This window comes from Rana temporaria, chromosome 7, assembly GCF_905171775.1.
Source record: "Rana temporaria chromosome 7, aRanTem1.1, whole genome shotgun sequence".
NCBI classification, from domain to species: domain Eukaryota; kingdom Metazoa; phylum Chordata; class Amphibia; order Anura; family Ranidae; genus Rana; species Rana temporaria.
Genome location: NC_053495.1, coordinates 112,551,727 through 112,571,275, shown reverse-complemented (window position 1 = coordinate 112,571,275; position 19,549 = coordinate 112,551,727). Strand labels below are relative to the sequence as shown.

General features: G+C 40.9%; 1 protein-coding gene across 1 annotated transcript; it reads right to left on the bottom strand.

The window, feature by feature from the left end:
* Nucleotides 1-9,354: 9,354 nt before the first annotated feature.
* WNT8A (Wnt family member 8A) lies at nucleotides 9,355-18,863 on the bottom strand. The gene is made up of 6 exons (XM_040358612.1): nucleotides 17,954-18,863; nucleotides 17,828-17,861; nucleotides 17,512-17,650; nucleotides 16,764-16,889; nucleotides 15,044-15,186; nucleotides 9,355-10,174 (listed from the first exon to the last, which is right to left on the bottom strand). The coding sequence occupies exons 1-6, from the start codon at nucleotides 18,022-18,024 to the stop codon at nucleotides 9,611-9,613; spliced, it is 1,077 nt and encodes a 358-aa protein (XP_040214546.1). The 5' UTR covers nucleotides 18,025-18,863; the 3' UTR covers nucleotides 9,355-9,610.
* Between the last annotated feature and the right edge of the window lie 686 nt (nucleotides 18,864-19,549).

The following is a 19,549-nucleotide window of genomic DNA, read 5'->3' as shown; positions in this document are numbered from 1 at the left end:
GATTGAACAGTGCTCCGTGAGATGCTTAAAGCTTAGGATTTTTTTTTTATAACCTAACCCTGCTTTAAACTTTTCCACAACTTTATACTTAAAGCGGTGGTTCACCCTCCTTCACATCATTAGACCATTACATTTGGCAAAAATCGCGCGAGCTACGGTATGCCGGTCTTAAATTTTTAATCCCCGTACTCACTGTGCTATCGCTCATTGAAGAATCCGACTCCCGCGGGGAATGGGCGTGCCTATGGAAAGGGAGGATGATTGACGGCCGGCTCTGGCACGTCACGCTCCCCGAAGACAGCCGGAGTAGGTCTCGGTTCTTCACGGCGCCTGCGCACAGTCTATGCGCAGGCGCCGTGAATAGCCAAGCCTATTTCGGCTATTTCCGGAGAAGCGTGACGTGCCAGGGCCGGCTGTCAATCACCTTCTCTCACCATAGGAACGCCCATTCCCCGGAATCTTCAATGAGCCATAGCACAGTGAGTACGGGGATAAAAAATGTAAGACCGGCATACCGTAGCTCGCGCTACGATGCCGAATGTAATGGTCTAATAAAAAAAAACATTTTTTTTTTTAACAGGGTGAACCCCCGCTTTAACCTGTCTTGTGTGTTCCTTGGCCTATATGATGCTGTTTGTTCACTAAGGTTCTCTAACAAACCTCTGAGTGCTTCACAGAACAGCTGTATTTATACTGAAATTAAATTACACACAGGTGGACTCTTTTTATTACTAATCAGGTGACTTCTGAAAGCAATTTGTTCCGCTTGATTTTAATTAGGGGTAACAGAGTAAAGGGGGCTGAATACAAATGCACGCCACACTCTTCAGATATTTATTTGTAATTTTCCTTCCAACTATGTGCCACTTTGTGTTGGTCTAAGACATAAAATCCCAATAAAATACATTTAGGTTTTTGGCTGTAACATGACAAAATGTGGAAAATTTCAAGGGGGTATGAATACTTTTTCAAGGCATTGTATCTATGACCCTTTAACCACTTAAGGACCCCTTTACGCCGATATATGCCAGCAGAAGAGCCGTGGGTCGTGCTCGCGACCTGGTCCTGAGCTCCGTGACCGCGCCTGCGGGACCCGCGGACTGGTCGCCGCCAGTGTCCCGCGATCGGGTCACAGAGCTAAAGAACGGGGAGAGGAAAGTGTAAACAAACCTTTCCCCGTTCATCCTAGTGTGAGTGTCACTGATTGTCTGTTCCCTGTCATAGGGAACGACGATCAGTGACGTCACACGCCAAACCATGTCCCCACACAGTAGTAATCACTCCCTAGGAAACATTTAACCCCTTCAGCGCCCTCTACAGGTTAACCCCCTCACTATCAGTGTAATTTTCACAGTAATCAGTGCATTTTTATAGCACTGATCGCTGTAAAAATTACAATGGCCCCAAAATAGTGTCAAAAGTGTCCGATGTGTCCGCCATAATGTCGCAGTCACAATAAAAATCACTGATCGCCACCATTACTAGTAAAAAAAAATATTAATAAAAATGCCATAAAACTATCCCCTATTTTGTAGACGCTATAACTTTTGCGCAAACCAATCAATAAACACGTATTGTGATTTTTTTTTTACAAAAATATGTAGAAGAATATGTATTGTCCTAAACTGAGGAAAAAAAAAGTTTTTTTATATATTTTTGGGGGATATTTATTATAGCAAAAAGTAAACAATATTGATTGTTTGTCAAAATTGTCGCTCTATTTTTGTTTATAGCGCAAAAAATGAAAACCGCAGAGGTGATCAAATACCACCAAAAGAAAGCTCTACTTGTGGGGAAAAAGGACGTACATTTTGTTTGGAAACCACGTCGCACGACCACGCAATTGTCAGTTAAAGTGATGCAGTGCCGAATTGCAAAAAGGGGCCTGGTCCTTTAGCTACAAAATAGTCCAGGGCTTAAGTGGTTAAGCTACTCTCCTTTTAGGGCAGTGTTGGCACATTCAATATCTTTATTCTCCTTGAGGTGCCCAGACGTGCCCCAGGTCTCTCACAAGCCTATTGGAATGACAATTAGGAACCTAGGGCCAGATTCACGTAGAATCGCGGCGGCGTAACGTATCCTAGATACATTACACCGCCGCAAGTTTTCATCGCAAGTGCCTGATTCACAAAGCACTTGCGATGAAAACTACGCCGGCGGCCTCCGGCGCAAGGCGGGCCAATTCAGATGGGCGTGTGCCATTTAAATTAGGCGCGCTCCCGCGCCGGACCTACTGCGCATGCTCAGGTTCACAATTCCCGTCGTGCTTTGCCCGCCGTGACGTCATTTTTTCGAACGGCGACGCGCGTAGCGTACTTCCGTATTCCCGGACGTGTTACACAAACGACATTAAATTTAAAATTTCGACGCGGGAACGACGGCCATACTTTATACAGCAATACGATTGCTGTGTAAAGTTAGGGCAGGTCAAATAATGACTAACTTTGCGACGGGAAACTAGACTAGCGGCGACGTAGCGAACGCGAAAATCCGTCGTGGATCGCCGTAACTCCTAATTTGCATACCCGACGCTGGTTTACGACGCGAACTCCCCCCAGCTGCGGCCGCAGTACTGCATCCTAAGATCCGACAGTGTAAAACAATTACACCTGTCGGATCTTATGGATATCTATGCGTAACTGATTCTATGAATCAGTCGCATAGATAGAAACAGAGATACAACGGCGTATCAGGAGATACGCCGTCGTATCTCTTTGGTGAATCTGGCCCCTATTCTCTATCTTCCATTTTTAATCAATAATAAGTTAGGTTTTCACTTTACAATGTTACAAATGATAACCAACAATAACTATTTTTGAATGGAAACAAATACTTTTGGTGTTTGTGTGATTTTTATTTAATGTTTTAGTTATTATTTGGCCAGTGTGTTTGCCCTTATGGCTTTGCTGACATTTTTCTAATTTCTCTTCCTGGATCCCAACATTTTTTTTTTATTTGGGTTCTTGAATTAAAAACTTTGGGAACCCCAGGTCTCGGTCACTTTAGTCAAAATCTAAATGCCATTCAATAAATATTAGCCCACTGAACAGACTAGATTATTGCAGAGCTAATATACCTATACCTAGAGCACATTAACTTACATTTTGAACACAAAGAACTGAAGATGCCAATACGGCAAAACATATGTCGGAGCAGAGGAGCCGCCATTCCAGGTCCTCATCCCACATCCAATCTAGGCTTTGCCCTTAGGAGAGATGCACGCTCCACGCTATCCCGCTAGGACTAGCCAGCTTGCAAATGCTGATTACACCTGGTGCCCGGGTCGGCACTATAACATGTGAGTGTAATCGTCATTTTTATCCATTAAAATTATTACACTATGAGACCTTTCTCTATGTCTCTTGTGGAGTCATTTTTCTTATCCTTGTTTCATCTCGAGGGGCCAGTGAAGCAGTACTGTGCTGTTAGTGGAATCTATTGTTATTCCTGAAGCACTGTTTGACCTTCCTGTAAAAAGAAGTCAACTGGTGAGTGGCCACCCATCTATTGAGCACTCGTGGTGAAGAAATAGAAAGCCAATTTGAGCATCACTACTCGGTGTTGGGATTTATCACCAATGAACTTTTAGCTTGCTATTTATTTTGTATTTGTATTGATTCACTGGAAATCACTAGCGCCTCATCCTTTAATAATTTTTTTGCATATTACCAAAAATATTGTGACTCCTGCCTTTACACGTGCATGAACTTTAATGGCACCCCAGTCTTAGTTCGTAGGGTTCACTATTGAGTTGGCCCACCCTTTGCAGCTATAACAGCTTCAACTCATCTGAGAAGGCTGCCCACAAGGTTTAGGAGTGTGTCTATGAGAATGTTTGACTATTCTTCCAGAAGCGCATTTTGTGGGGTCAGGCACTGATTTGGACAAGAAGGCCTGGCTCCCATTCTCCACTTTAATTAATCCCAAATTTATTCTATCGGGTTAAGGTCAGGGCTCTGTGCAGGCCAGTCAAGTTCCTCCACCTCAAACTCGCTCATCCATGTCTTTATGGACCTTGCTTTGTGCACTGGCCAAAACATTTGATGGAGGGAGGATTATGGTGTGGGGTTGTTTTTCAGGGATTGGAGTGTGTGTATGGGAATGTTTGACCATTCTATCAGAAGAGCATGTGTGAGGTCAGGCATGATGTGGACTAGAAGGCCTGGTTCGCAGTCTCCACACAAATTCATCACAAAGGTGTTCTATCAGGATAAAGCGGAGGTTCACCCTCAAAATTAACTTTTTACCTAACCTATCTCCAGCTTTAATAAAGGCTTGTAGCTTTGTCATTTTTTTTTAAATGTGTAAACTTACCTGTCTTCAGCCTTACTTCCGGGTCTTCTTCCTTGCGGGGAGTGGGCGTGTCGCTCCTTTTCCCCGACGGGGAGCTCTGCGCAATGTCTCCTGGGAGTGAGTGTTGATCCTCCCAGGAGACTATTGACGTGCGGGTAAAGCGCGTCATTGCCTTCCAAAAATATCCGAGGGGGACTTTGCTCTTTACGGCGCTATACGGCGCCTGCGCCTGCCGTGTAGAGCTGACTGCGCAGGCGCCGTAAAGTGCCAAGTCCCCCTCTGATATTTTCGGAAGGGATGACGCGTTTTACCCGACGTCAATCATCTATGCCTCGTCTTAGGAACGTCTACTCCCCGGGGGAGTGAGAACCCGGAAGCCGGGTGAATAGAACGCCAAAAAACGTAAGTACAGCTGAAAAAAAAAATCCAGCATACTGTTGATGTCGGCAGTATGCTGGATGTAACTGTACATAGATGTTTTAGGGTGAACCCCCGCTTTAAGGTAAGAGGTCTGTGCAGACCAGCCAAGATCCTCCACCTCAAACTCGCTCATCCATGTCTTTATGGACCTTGCTTTGTGCACTGGTGTGCAGCCATGTTGGAACAAGAAGGGGCCATCCCAAAACTGTCCCCACAAAGTTGGGGGCATGAAATTGTTCAAAATGTCTTTGTATGCTGATTATTTAAGAGTCCAATCCCTGAAAAACAACCCCACACCATAATCCTCCCTCCATCAAATGTTTTGGCCAGTGCACAAAGCAAGGTCCATAAAGACATGGATGAGCGAGTTTGAGGTGGAGGAACTTGACTGGCCTGCACAGAGCCCTGACCTTAACCCGATAGAATAAATTTGGGATTAATTAAAGTGGAGAATGGGAGCCATGCCTTCTTTTCCAAATCAGTGCCTGACCCCACAAAATGCGCTTCTGGAAGAATAGTCAAACATTCTCATAGACACACTCCTAAACCTTGTGGGCAGCCTTCCCAGAAGAGTTGAAGTGGTTATAGCTGTAAAGGGTGAGCCAACTCAATAGTGATCCCTACTGACTAAGATTGGGATGCCATTAAAGTTCATGTGCGTATATGTTTGTAGCGGTTTATATACAAACCCCATTTTCAGTGGGCGTCTGGGAAACACTGATGGCAGAGGTGCTTCCGATGGTGGAAGGACCTATTATTTTGGCGGGGGATTTTAATGCAGTGCTGTCCTCTGAAAATTATAGGTTTGGGATGGCTCCTAAAAGTGTCTCTCCACTGGAAGCTAGTGTGAGGCAGTATGATATGGAGGTGGAAAAACCCTAACACCAAAGCGTACTCTTGCTTTTCTTCCACGTTCAACTCCCTTTCCAGAATAGATGTGTGTTTTGTGTCCAAGGGCCTGCTGCCTCGGGTGGTTGAGGTCCAGTACCTGCCAAGGGCTATCTCAGACCACTCTCCTCTGCTTCTAACCATTGATATGGAGAGACCAAGAAGTTATACCTTGTTGAGGTTGAGCCCTTTGTGGCTCAAGGAGAAGTGCTTCGAGAGGGCCACAGCGGCCTCCATCAATACCTTTTGGAGGGAGCATAGAGGGGAAGTCCCGGTGGGAGTCACATGGGACGCTTTTAAAGCCACACTCAGGGGCACTATGTCAAGTGAGATTAAACAGTTCCAGTCAGATAGAGAGTGGAAGGTTAGGGAATCGGAACAGGTTGCTACGGAAGCGGAGGTGGAATACATCTAAAACCCTGGCCCTGACACTCATAGAGCATGGAGGGAGGGGGTACGCCAATTAGACTTAGTCTTAGTGGAAAAAACACAGAAAAAATTGCTTTATCAATCACAACGTATTTTTGATACTCTCATATACGATGAGCAAAAACAAATTTGCACGTCACAATCGGACATTGCTAATGCCTTTGTCTCCTTCTACACTGATCTCTACTCCTTCAAGGCAGATTATTGGGGGGAAGAGGTGCGGGACTACCTAGCTCCAATATCCCTCTTGAAACTATCGGAGGAGGCGGTGGGAGAACTTGAACTTCACTATGGAAGAAATTATATCAGACATAAAATCCCTGAACCCAAATAAGACCCCGGGAATGGATGGCCTTCCAGCACAGTGGTATGGTACTTACACGGAAAGCCTAGCACCTAAACTGCTTGAGATGTATAGGGATGCCTTTGACCGGGGTATACTTCCGGAATCTCTGAGAGAAGCACCCATAGTGTTGATTCCCAAGCCGCACAAGGACCATGATCTATGCGAATCGTACAGACCAATATCTTTAATTAATGTGGATGCAAAAATCTTGGCAAAACTCTTGGCCAAAAAGCTGAACTCGGTGATTGCTTCTGTGATTCACCAGGATCAGACGGGTTTTATACCTGAGAGGTCGACGGCCATAAACCTCCGTCGCCTCTTCACTATATTGCAGTCTGAGGGCCCTTACCCGGATACCCGTGTGGTGGTGTCCTTGGATATGCATAAGGCATTTGATTAAGTGAGTGAGTGAAAAATGTATATAGCGCTACACATGCGAACTGAATCGCCTCTGGGTGCTTGTTTGAGCACTTCTCCCTTGAGCTCAGAAGAGGTGGGTTTTGATCTTTCTCCTAAAGGCTAAGTGGTTCTCCTCCAAACGAATGGAGGTTGGCAAAGTGTTCCAAAGTAGAGGGCCTTTGACAGCAAATCTTCTTTCTCCTTTGGACTTGTATCTGGTTTTGGGGATTTGGAGTAAATTTTGGTTGGAGGATCGCAGAGCGAGATTGGGGTTGTAGGCTTTTATTTTGTCGCATAGGTATTGGGGTGCATTTCCCCAAATACATTTATGCGTTAGACAGAGTGCTTTGAAAGTGATTCTGTCTTTCACTCGTAGCCAGTGAAGGCTTCTCAGTGAAGGGGAGATTGATTCCCATGTTTTTTTCCCAGTCACCAGACGCGCGGCCGTGTTCTGAAAGACCTGCAGGCGCGTGATTTGGTACTTTGGGAGTCCGAGATAGAGGGCATTTTCATAGTCCAGCCTGGAGTTAACAATTGTTCCCACCACGACTGCTATGTCTTCTTTAGGAATAAATGGGATTAGTCTGCGTAATAAGCTTAGCAGATGGTGTGATCCGCTGACTACTGACCCTATTTGTGCATCCATTGTCATGTGGGTGTCAAAGAAGACCCCGAGACTTTTGACTTTGGTGCTAGGGGTGATGATTTTTCCTAGAATGGGCGGAGGTGTCCAGGTTGTTGCCAGTTGATTCTTCTGATTGGCGTGATACAGGAGAAGTTCTGTTTTTGAGCCGTTGAGTTTAAGATAACTCTTTGTCATCCAGTTCTCTATCAAAGAGAGACATTTATCTAGATTGAGATGGTGATCCTTTTTGTTGCAGATATGAAAATACAATTGTGTGTCATCCGCATAGGAATGGTAGAGCAGCTTTTGGCTGCTGATAATTTCAAAAAGAGGGCGAAGATAGATATTAAACAGCACCGGCGATAGAGGGGATCCTTGAGGGACTCCGCATGACACCGTGCGTTTTTCAGAAGTGAATGGTCCCAGTTTCACTACTTGTGATCAGTTTTCCAAAAAGGAGGAGAACCAGGGTAAGTCACATTCCGCGATTTTGGCTACTTCAGCTAGCCGAATAAGCAATAGTTTGTGGTCAACCGTATCAAAACCGTATTAAATGGCCATACTTCATTGCGGTCCTTGGGCGGCTGGGCTTTGGCCCTAGATTCATAGCGTGGGTGAAATTACTGTATGCTGAACCCTGTGCCTGACTGAGAATTAACAATGGCATTACAGACAAGTTTGAAATAGCTAGGGGCTTAATGGTAGCTGAACTTCAACCCCCAGATAACGAAAACGAGAGACTACCCTTTAGTGGGGCATCCGGGGGCAACCTCGGGACATACTCAGACTGAAAAGGGAAAATTATAGGTTTATTCCAGTTAACTCGTGCCATCAATAATGTCAGCTTGAGACAAACTGCTACAGTTTAATTATCTCCACAGAATATACTATATCCTCCAGCGTCTACATAGAATGGATGGACAAGAGTCACCAGACTGCCCTGGTTGTCATGGAGCAGTGGGAGTCTTCTTAGATATGATATGGCAATGTCCCCAAGTGGAGAAATATTGGAAAGCTATACTGTTTTTTTTTTGGAAGATACCCTGGACCTCCCGAACAACTACTCTCCAGCCCGATGCCTGCTGGGTGACCTGGAGGAGGAGGAGATATCTAAGTCCCAAAAGATCCTTTTGAGGGTGGTGTTTTGTTATGCTAAGAAAGCACTGGCCCTTCATTGGAAGAACCCGTCCCCCCCTCTCTGCAGAATTGGGTTAAGCTGATTAATCATGCTCTGCCAATGTAAAAATTTACCTATGCTGCCAGAGGTAGCCCTAAGAAGTTTGACAAAATCTGGGCAGGATGGATAAAATATGTGGCTGGAGACATAGGCATATGATGCCTGACATATAAACATTGGATGTACGAGTAATACAGGAGGAAGTACCATCGAAGTATTTTAAATATGTACTGAGAGACTTTATTGTACAGTATGGAACTCAGGAGACATGCAAACTATGGCTAATACTTTTACAATTACTTTTGTCTGTTTGTTTATTAGAAGGCAGATGTTTGTCATGTTACATATATTTCATATTTCATATTGGTCATGCTAGTGTGTGACCAAATCTCGCCCAATGTTTATGTGTGCTTTTTATCTCAATGTATTGCTTTTTATGGAGACATCATAGAACACATACAAGGTTAATATATTTGGATTGATTTATTGATTTATTTTGCAAAGTGAATGGTCACTTAGCTTAGTGAATACAGCTATGTTCACTTCAATCACCCAATGATATACATTTCATTTTGCTCAACACATAATTGGAATTTTTCAGCATAAGCAGAATTCCTCCCCAGTGAGCTTGCTCCTTTGCTTTCCTCAATGAACAATCTATATCCCTTTGTTGGATCAACCACATTGCTTCTTATGAAAAATAATTGAAAGCATCTTCATATTACCTTTGATAATTACATTTTGTTGGTGAAATATAAAAGAACACAGGCACAGATATTTAATTAAAATATTTTCTTAAAAGATACTCGTAAAGGTTTATTTTGGTTCAGGTTTCACATTCATTATGAAAAGTGCATATGTTTTGTTTTAAGCAATATTTACAACTGACATGCATATCAATATGCAATAGTACACAATGTTTAAATTTACAACGCTGATAAATTAATAGGAAACAACAAAAATAATTCTACAACAAAGAAGATATAAGACGTAAACAGTATTGCATTGTCCATGGCAAATGTGTTATTTAACTTTATCTCTGATGTCCCCGGTTCTTCTTTTTTATGAAAGTATTGTCAGTAATTTTGTCCTTCTTGGAGCAATAATGTTTGATTACCACTTGCTTGCATTGCTCACACTTTACTGTGCAGCACCAATGGAACTTGCAGTTACAACTGCTAATGATCTCAATCTTCTTTTCTTCCACTTTCAGGCCGCATTCAGTACAAAGCCTTCTGCAGCTTCTCCTCTCCCATTGCGACAAATTTTTACCACTCTGTAAGCATTCCCGTCCCTCTGTTCCCTGAAGACCCAAACTGACATTTTTTAAACAATAATCAGGAGAGTCTTCCAGGAACATAAGCTCAGATTTAGCAACAGAGCCAAAAGCATCAGCTATTGCTCCTCTGTTATCTGCACTATTACCAGACCTAATTTTCCTCTTGTCCATCTCTAGTTTCAGAGCCTGGTCATGTTTGACTTTCAAGTGGTTCCCAATGTCCCGGAATTCTGCAAGCTGTAACCAACACGTTTGCACACTACAGCTTCCGGATACGCCATGGCACTTGCAGGTCCTTTTCATTGTTGCTTTTACTGCCTATTTTTGAGAAAAAAAAACAACTTACAATTAGACATACAATATTAGACTAACAATGTCAACGTGTTGGTGATATATACAATTTACAGTGGAACTTTAGAGGACAAAAACATGGGGATTTCTTTATGCAGAAGAGACATAATGAGGTTGATTTACTAAAAATGGAGAGTGCTAAATCTGGTGCATTTGTGCATGGTAGCCAATCAACTTCTAACTGCAGCTTGTTAAATTAAGGTGTGACAATGAAACCTAGAAGCGTTACTTTCTTCTCTTTTCCTTCCTTCCCTTGTGCGTGTACTCGAGAGAGGAGCCGGACTGCAGGAGTTGGGAGTAGGCAGGCCTCCCCCAGAGGCAATCTGCCACCTTTCTCCATGCCCCGGGTGGCAATGGCGGGTGTGTGAGGGGGTCCTCCCACACAGCCCGCCCTACCTGCTCCGCTTTAAAGCCCAACGGGGCAGAGGGACTCCCTATAAGGGAGTGAGAGGATTAGCCCGCTCAACCAGCCCCATTAGTCCTTCGCCTCTCTTTTAGAGACCGCGTGGTCAAAGTGCGTGTGTTAACACAATTTAGAGTGCGTGTGTAGGTGTGGTGGTTTTTGTGGGAGGGGGGTGGGCGTACTAAGCACAGGCTTACCTTGCATAGCACACCCACCGGGAGCCGGGCTGAGACCACCAAACTCAATTCACATGAAGCCGAGACCGGGATCCGAACCTCTAGCTGCAGAGGTGAATGGCTTGTCAGCGCAGTGCCAATCGCGTTGAGCCACCGCAGCTCCATCTTCCTTCCCTTTCTAACTCCTTCTCTGTTCTACCTTTCTTCTACCTTTTTCTTGTACCTCTTCTTTCTCTTCATCAGGTTCAAGTAGCATTACCTTTAATTGCATTCATTGCTTCTTATGATACTACAAAATTACTGATATTTGCTTGAATTATAACAGTGATAATCCCTTAACGCTCCCTTTATTAAATACTCTAGATAATATAAATTTTGTATTAAAGGGGTTGCAAAGGTTTGTTTTTTATTTTCTGAATAGGTTACTTAAGCTAGTGCATTGTTGGTTCTCTTACCCTTTCCTTCGATTTCCCTTCTAAATGTTTTTTTCCTTGTTTTCTTTGTCTGAATTTCTCACTTCCTGTTCCTCCTCAGTAAGGTGTTCAGTAAGCTGTTCTAAATGACTTTCCACCGCTCGGATGATGGTGGAAAGCTTACTGAGGAGAAACAGGAAGTGAGAAATTCAAACAAAGAAAAAAAACATTTAGAAGGGAAATGGAAGGAAAAGGTAAGTGAACCAACAATTCACTAGCTTAACCTCCCTAGCGGTATGATTATTTCAGATTTTAGGTGCTGAAAGCGGTACCATTATTTGCAAGGAAATTTGGCGTTTTATACTGTAGGCCTGTAATTCTTAGGAATAACTCACTTAAATCTGACCAAACAAGAGTCTAGTAGGCATCCCGGGTATGAATTTTTTTTAAAAACAAAATTATAAATTATAATATAATAAATAATTATAAATAATAACAAATAATAATATAATTCTAATAAAAATTATTCAATAATGTAATCAACTCAAAATCACTGAAATTTGCTCAGTTGCAGAATTATCGCTGTCATTACTTTTATTTTTTTATGACGAATTTACCCACAAATTGCTATCGCTCAATTCTGCAATTTGACATAAAGGGACACTTTTGGTTGCTATGGACAATCTACAGTTTGCAGGCAGAAAGAAAAGTTTTTATTATATAAAAGAACATGTAGGGCACTGGGCAGACCACTAGGGACAAGGGGGGTGTGTATTTTCTACATACAGTACTGTAATCTATAAGATTACAGTATACTGTATGTAATGTGTTTGTTTACGTTTTTGAATTTGGCGCCGTTCTGTGCCCCCGTGCATCGTAATGTCGCAGGGAACGGAGATCGGTGGCACACAGAGGTGAGTGAATCGAGCGAGCACCCACTAGCTCACACAGCGCGGTGGCATCGCTGGATCCAGGGACAAGGTAAGTAAACACTGCATGTGGATTCAGCGAGGCGAGCCCGAGTCTGACTCTGGGTTACCGACCACAGCAAAAAAATGTAACCCCGAGTCAGACTCGGGAACACCGCCAGGGGGGTTAAAGGAACCAATTTAGAAAATAAAAGACGAACCTTTACAACCCCTTTAACTTGAGACTTTCTTATATTACCATTGTTCATGTTTAGAGTTATTCTATCTTAAATAGTATAGGGAATTAACTCTTTGAGTCAATCTTTTGACTAAAGTATGAGAGAAATAATAGAGAGTTATATTAAGGAATTATAATCTTCTATTGTATCCTTACATATTATATTCCTGTATCGTTTTTTAACTTATTTCCTGAATTGTTACATTTCAATAAACAAATTTTACGAGAAACCTAGAAGCTGATTAATTTCTATGGAGAGCTACACCAGATTTTGCACTCCCCAATTTTAGTAAATCCACCCATGTCTCTTCTGCATAAAAGTTTCTTAACTGCCTGTCCTCCCTCCACACAGAGCTGTGCACATGCAGCCCATTGTACAATTTTTTGGCAATGCTAACATAAACAATCTCCTATGCATAGACAGTAGCAACGTAATCTTGACCCGGCCAATGAAAACGGCTAAAGGTCGGTACCAGGAGGCAGACTGGTCTAAGATGTCAGCACATGGTGTGGATTTCTGGCACATGGTAGCACTGGAGTGAAGGTCCATATAGCTCTGCTTTAAACAGCACATATTACATTTTACTTTCTAGCCAGGAAGCAAGTTAGAAAAGTGTTGATTTTCACACTTTGTGCCGAAATGCAAAATTTACATACAATACACATTTAAGACAATTAAGATAGGGATAATAAACATGGATACCATGGGTTACATAAAGACTGCTACATTTTAATAGTGAAGTATTACTGTTCACTTTGTGTGGTAAGTGTGTAAGTTTTTCTTCAGCAAGATTTTCCAAAATTCTCCATTTGCATTTCCATATCTTCCGAATAGAACATACCAGTACTCCTCTATTTAGGATGCTGCACCTCCCTCCATTACACATGCAAATGTGGGGGTGGGAGTTCAGTTAGAGAAGGAAAGAGCACACACGTGCAGTTTGAACAACCTGAAGTGGCTGCCAGGGGGTGCATAATTGTAATGTCCAGTCCATTTTGTAAGCAGCAGGATTGAGGGGCCAATGATTTTTGTGATGTGCCCCCTTTCCCCCATTTAATGGGAGGAGGTGCTGTATTTAAAACCAGAGCAATGATATGTAATGGCATAGGGGAATTTTGCAAATTCTTGCTGAAGGTGAGCTTACACTTTAAATGTATACTTTCATCTAATAATTAGAAATGTTGTTAATACTTTTCTACCCACATTTATTGTAAAATTTACAGTTATCAAATAACAATAACACATATTTTTTATACCCAACAAACAGTATGTATTTAAAGGGTACAATGCTATGTCATAATGATATAATACATGGAATTTTAAAGAAAATTGGTTAATTATGTGGGCAGCATATTCTGTGTATGTCTAACTTAATTTACTACTACTAGATTCTTTTTTTTTTAAACTATAATAATGTAAAGTAATACAATTTATTAGGCTGTTTATATTAACAGAGAGATAATCGCTAGATTCCCCCAGCAACACAGTCAGTGTTGATGGGGGAATACCTCCCTCTGAGCCATTGTGGGCAAGGGAGGCGGGGGCAAGCCATTTCTGCCAAAAGAAGACAGCGATTATCACTAGCGGCTTTAGCAGCCGCTTGCAATAATTGTAAGCAAGAGCTTGATCAATCAACCAACTTGGTACTTTCAGCCTGCCCACTAAGACCCCTGAGGGTTTTTTCACTCGTTTAGCGCTAAAAATAGCGCCTAAAAAACTCCTGCTCTGCAGTCTCAATGTGAAAGCCAGAGGGCTTTCACACTGGGGCGATGCGCTGGTGGGTCTGCTCCAAAAGCCCTGCCAGCAGCATCTTGGGATCGGTGAGAGGAGCAGTGTGTTTACCGCTCCTCCACCGCTCCTTCCCATTGAAAACAATGGGACACCGCGGTAATACCGCCCGCAATGTGCCTCTGCAGTGGCGCATTGCCGGCGGTATTAACCATTTTTCGGCCGCTAGTGGTGGTTAAAACCGCACCACTAGCGGCTAAATATGCAGCGATTCCGCGGCAATTCTGATGGTATAGCGCCACTAAAAATAGCGCCGCTATACCGCCACCGCACCTCCCGCCACCGTGTGAAAGGGGCCTAAGGGTTTGAATGGTTCATAGATCAGCTTACATTTTTTTTATCAAAGCCTAATTGAACAAGCTGAAGTTCAAAGCTCATTGGCTACCATGCACAGCTGCGCCAGGTTTTGGACTCACCAATTTTAGTAAATAAAACCCCAATGTGTCAATATAAAAATAATTTCTAGCCAATTTTTGTTTCATATAAAAAGCCACTGCCATGGCTGACTGCAAACGATAGCTCAAAAATGCGTAATAGTACAGCAGTAGAATATATTCAGTACACCATGACTAGAAAACCATTTTCCTTTCAGAATGATATTCCTCTAGTGACCATTCTGGTGTTAAAGAAAGTTACCCTATTAAGAACCTTAATCCCAAACTAAAGACACATTATGCAGAGGTGTGAAAACTACCTATTGCTTAGCACACACTTCTGTGACGCTTTCAGTGACTGGTCAGAGTTTGCACTTGTCACATTTAGAAGGCGTGAAAGGTACTGAGCCAAAAAAGTAAGGTTTTTAGAGTGGCCCTTCAGTGGAAAGAAGTAGGCTATTCTATTTTAATGCTGGCAAGTTAAAAGATGTAAAAAAAAAGAATGCAATTATCAAACAATTGTTAATAAACTTACAAGTCTTCCTGCTTCATTGTTATGTAAGTTCATTAAAGCCCGGGCATCTTGCCCTGTCTCTAGGCCATCCACAAATAATTTTGAGATTCTTTCTCCAAATTCAACGTTATCGCTGCATCCACCCCATACCCAGCCTCTTCCACCTATAAAAATAAAAGCATGGGTTCTTTATTTCATTATATAGCACGGTCTTAAAGCGGGAGTTCACCCATTTATAAAATTTTTCCCCTTTTCCCCTTAGATTCCAGCTCGTTCGGTCTAGGGGAATCGGCTATTTGTATTAAAATATGATCCGTACTTACCCGTTTTCGAGATGCATCTTCTTCCGTCGCTTCCGGGTATGGGTCTTCGGGAGCGGGCGTTCCTTCTTGATTGACAGTCTTCCGAGAGGCTTCCGACGGTCGCATCCATCGCATCACTCGTAGCCGAAAGAAGCCGAACGTCGGTGCGGCTCTATACTGCGCCTGCGCACCATCGTTCGGCTTCTTTCGGAAAATCGTGACGCGATGGATGCGACCGTCGGAAGCCTCTCGGAAGACTGTCAATCAAGAATTAACGCCCATTCCCGCAGCCCATACCCGGAAGCGACGGAGAGGATGCATCTCGTAAACGGGTAAGTAATGCTCATATTTTAAAACAAATAGCCGATTCCCCTAGTAAAAACGAGCAGGAATCTAAGGCTAAAAAGTGCCCTCTAAGGGTGAACCACCGCTTTAACCACACTTTGGCAGTTTACACTGTAGGAAAAAGCAGATCAACATGCTAAATCTAAATACACAATTAAGGATGTTTATATGTGTTTTCTTTTTGACTAATGAAAGAAATGTTATTTTGCATATGTAATTTAATGACCTTTTGGGCAACCTCCCACTGTGCATGACAATAGTATACTACTGCAGGCCACAGCAGGAAACTGGCTGTTAGGACTAGGAAATCAGAGGAACAAATGGAAATTTCCCCTAGCTAGTAAAATGCATGACAGTTCATAAGGTTACTTTTTGTTAAAGGATACATTCTTGTATCCTTAAAAAGCACAAACTTTGCTTCAGTTTTACATAAAATGTTCACCTTAGTTTGTCCTGGAATGTTCAGTTCAATGCTTAACATTCAAAAGATGAGGTTATATGTTATGTAGGGTTTATGAAACTACATGAATGCATAACAATATACAACTGCCTACAATTGTTTTATATAATACACATGTAATACTATGTAAACAGACCAAATGGGTTAGGCATTATTAAAAAAATATAGTACATCTCTAACATTAAAAATATTTTAATCTTATGCACATGGTGAGGAGGGACAGGTAGCTCTTTCATCGAGATGGTTGCGGGTTGAATTATATGCGATATGGGAATCACCATACTGCTGAGACCCACTGCCTACAGGGTAAAAGGTTCATTTCCTTTTCTCCACACATGAGAAAGATGATCATCAATTAGTATAAATAGTTTTAAAGTCAGAAAATCCTGTACCTCTGATGCTAATTTTCATGTGCTTGCGTTCTCTAGGTGCCCTCTACTTGGCTTGATCCTTGCACATTTAGTTGCAGTATTTGCTTTAATCAGGCGAAGATATTACCACCCTTAAAATGTAGTCAATACATGTATATGGCAGACTTGTTTTATATAACTAGCACAGCAGACAGTTATTCTAAAATTTCTTGGGCTTTATTTATTTTTAAACTATAGTAGAAACTAGCCAGACCTAAACTTACCAATCCTTCCATTTCTGGAATCATCACATCCACAGTTATCAAAATCCCCCATGCTGCAGTTCCTAGTCAAAGTATACATTACTCCTGCTGAGCTGATAGCATGTACAAAAGATGTTTCCCTTGTTGCTAAAGAATAGAAAAGAGAAAGGACAAGGATTATCAATGTGTGTGTGTGTGTGTATATATATATATATATATATATATATATATATATATATATACAAAATTAAAAACATACGAAGACATACTGTGACAATGTGTAATCATGGAAGTTCAACAAAAAAGAAAATATACTCTTGGTGTTATAGGACTCCTTGCAGTGATTGTGTGGTTTGCATATTTTTTCCAGGGCAGGATATGTATTGATCATAATTTTGAAATATAAAACTGGAAACCTGGAGACAATTTTATAAAGAAGACAATACAGACAGAACTGAGGGTGTACCAACTGCAGGAATTCATTACTATACAATATTAGTGTACTGTGGTCAAATTAGTGAAGGGTGATTATCTTATTAAGCAAGTCCACCTTAGAAAACATGAAATATTAGTTGACTCTAAATTGTACCCCATATTCAAAAAGCATGTATTTGCTAAATAAAGTATATGCACCATAGGTACCAAGTATTTTTTTTAAATGGAACTGAAAACACTGAGTAGCATTTAACAACAACTATGATCCAATTTATATATCGATTTACTGTGCTATAAAACCACTTTATATTATGCATTAAAAAAGTAAAATTACCAGATCTGAGACCATTGTGGGTTGCCAGCTGAAGAGCGCTTTCTGGACAGTTCCATCTTTCCCATGCAAACTGAAATTTACATTCCTCAATGCCACTCTGAGCTCCGGCTGCCACACTTGTGGAATATGTCAAATATGCCTTTGAAAAAAAATACCATAAATATAGTTACAATTATTTATATGATATATATAGATATATATATATATATATATATATATATATATATATATATATATATATATATATATATATATATATATATATATATATATATATATATATACACATACATAAAATTGAGAAAAAAATTATTACCTTTGGTCCTGTCATCAGAAAGTTGTTGACTGACCTAGAACAAGAATGAGGAATATGAAAGTTTTAATTTTCTTCAGCAATGGAGAGGTTTTGGTTATAAAAAAGATTATTTGTATTCGAGCTTACCATGCTGATGCAGTGAAAAAGGGGCAAAATACTAGTATAGTCGCAAGAATGTAGAATGTTCTGTATTCCATGGTTAATAATCCTTTCCAGTATAATCCAAGATGATATTCACAGAGTGGGAAGATCCCCAATAACGAAGTGCATTCGATACTTGTGATTCTTGTAAGGCACTAGAAGGTATGGCAGGCACCCTGGTTTTCTGTAGCCAATGGCATTACTTAGATGAGAATTCATTGGCTAATGCATGAAAAGGTGACACCCACTGTAACACTTGGGCAGACAATGAAAGTGACTTAGAGTTACAGTAATAAAGCAATACACTTACAATAGTGTGACTTTAATTATATTAAAAGTTTTTAAATGGCTTAGTTAAACCTTCCTTTGACAATATAATAGCCAAATAAGTTATCTTCATTGTGTACCAATGCAAAAAGTCATGATGCCGATATATATTTAATGGCCATTTTAATTAAACCTTATCAGCAGAATAAAAAAAAAAGAAAAAAAAAGAACACACTTAAAGACAACTAAAGACAGGCTAGATATGTGACACATACCTATGCCTTTGCCTTAACTGGTTGTATGATTAACACTTTTTTAAGGGAGTGTTGGACAATAGTTTAATTTTAGGCAAAAAAACTTTTTTTTTAGGATGTGAGTTTAATGGCTGACTAAGATTGCCTTCCTCACTTGTTCACATTTGCATCAGTAGCACAAGAGAAACATGCTGGTAGATCTTCAGTGCATGTTTGTGTTGTTCACTGCATTTATTACATGTTGTTTTTACTAGACTAAAATTTGTTTTTCTAAAATATGTATTCAATATATATGTATATACGTTGTAGTAACCTGGGTAAAACATGTTTACCACATATTGCCACAGTGCGTAGGTCTAAAGGGGGCTAAATGGAATTATAGATGTTGAAAGATTCTCTTAAACATTTAACTGTATTATTATTATTAGTCAACATTTGGTTTTATATATATATATATATATATATATATATATATATATATATATATATATATATATATATATATATAACACAGTGTCTCACATTTTTGTAAATATTTTACTGTATGTATCTGCTAGTTGTCAACCAAACTGTCACTGACTGCTCTGGTCCTCATTGATCAGAAACGATTTAGAGTGGTTCCCAAGAATACGATCATTATCCTATAATATATAACTAGGGCTGCAACCAATGTTTATTTTCTTAATTATTTGGTAAATTATTGTTTTGATTAATTAGGTAAAAATCTCATTATGCTGGGGGTTTTTTTTCTTGTATTCGTGGTTGTGCAGGTGACCACCTGCATTGCAGCATTTAATGTAAAATATAATCACGCCTTAGACGAAAGAAAATTAGGCGAACGATCCCTCCGATTTTCCTCGTAGTTTCACAGCAAATCGGAACCAATGAAAGAAAATTAGTACGACAAAGGCTTGCACACTTTTTTTGCACAGTTACTTTGTTAGCATCCTCTGCCATTTTCAGAATGCAATTTTTGCAGATTGTGCAATTTAGTTAATATGTAAAGTTTAAAAAAAATATATTTTGTGTGGCCACCATTATTTTCCAGCACAGCCCTAAC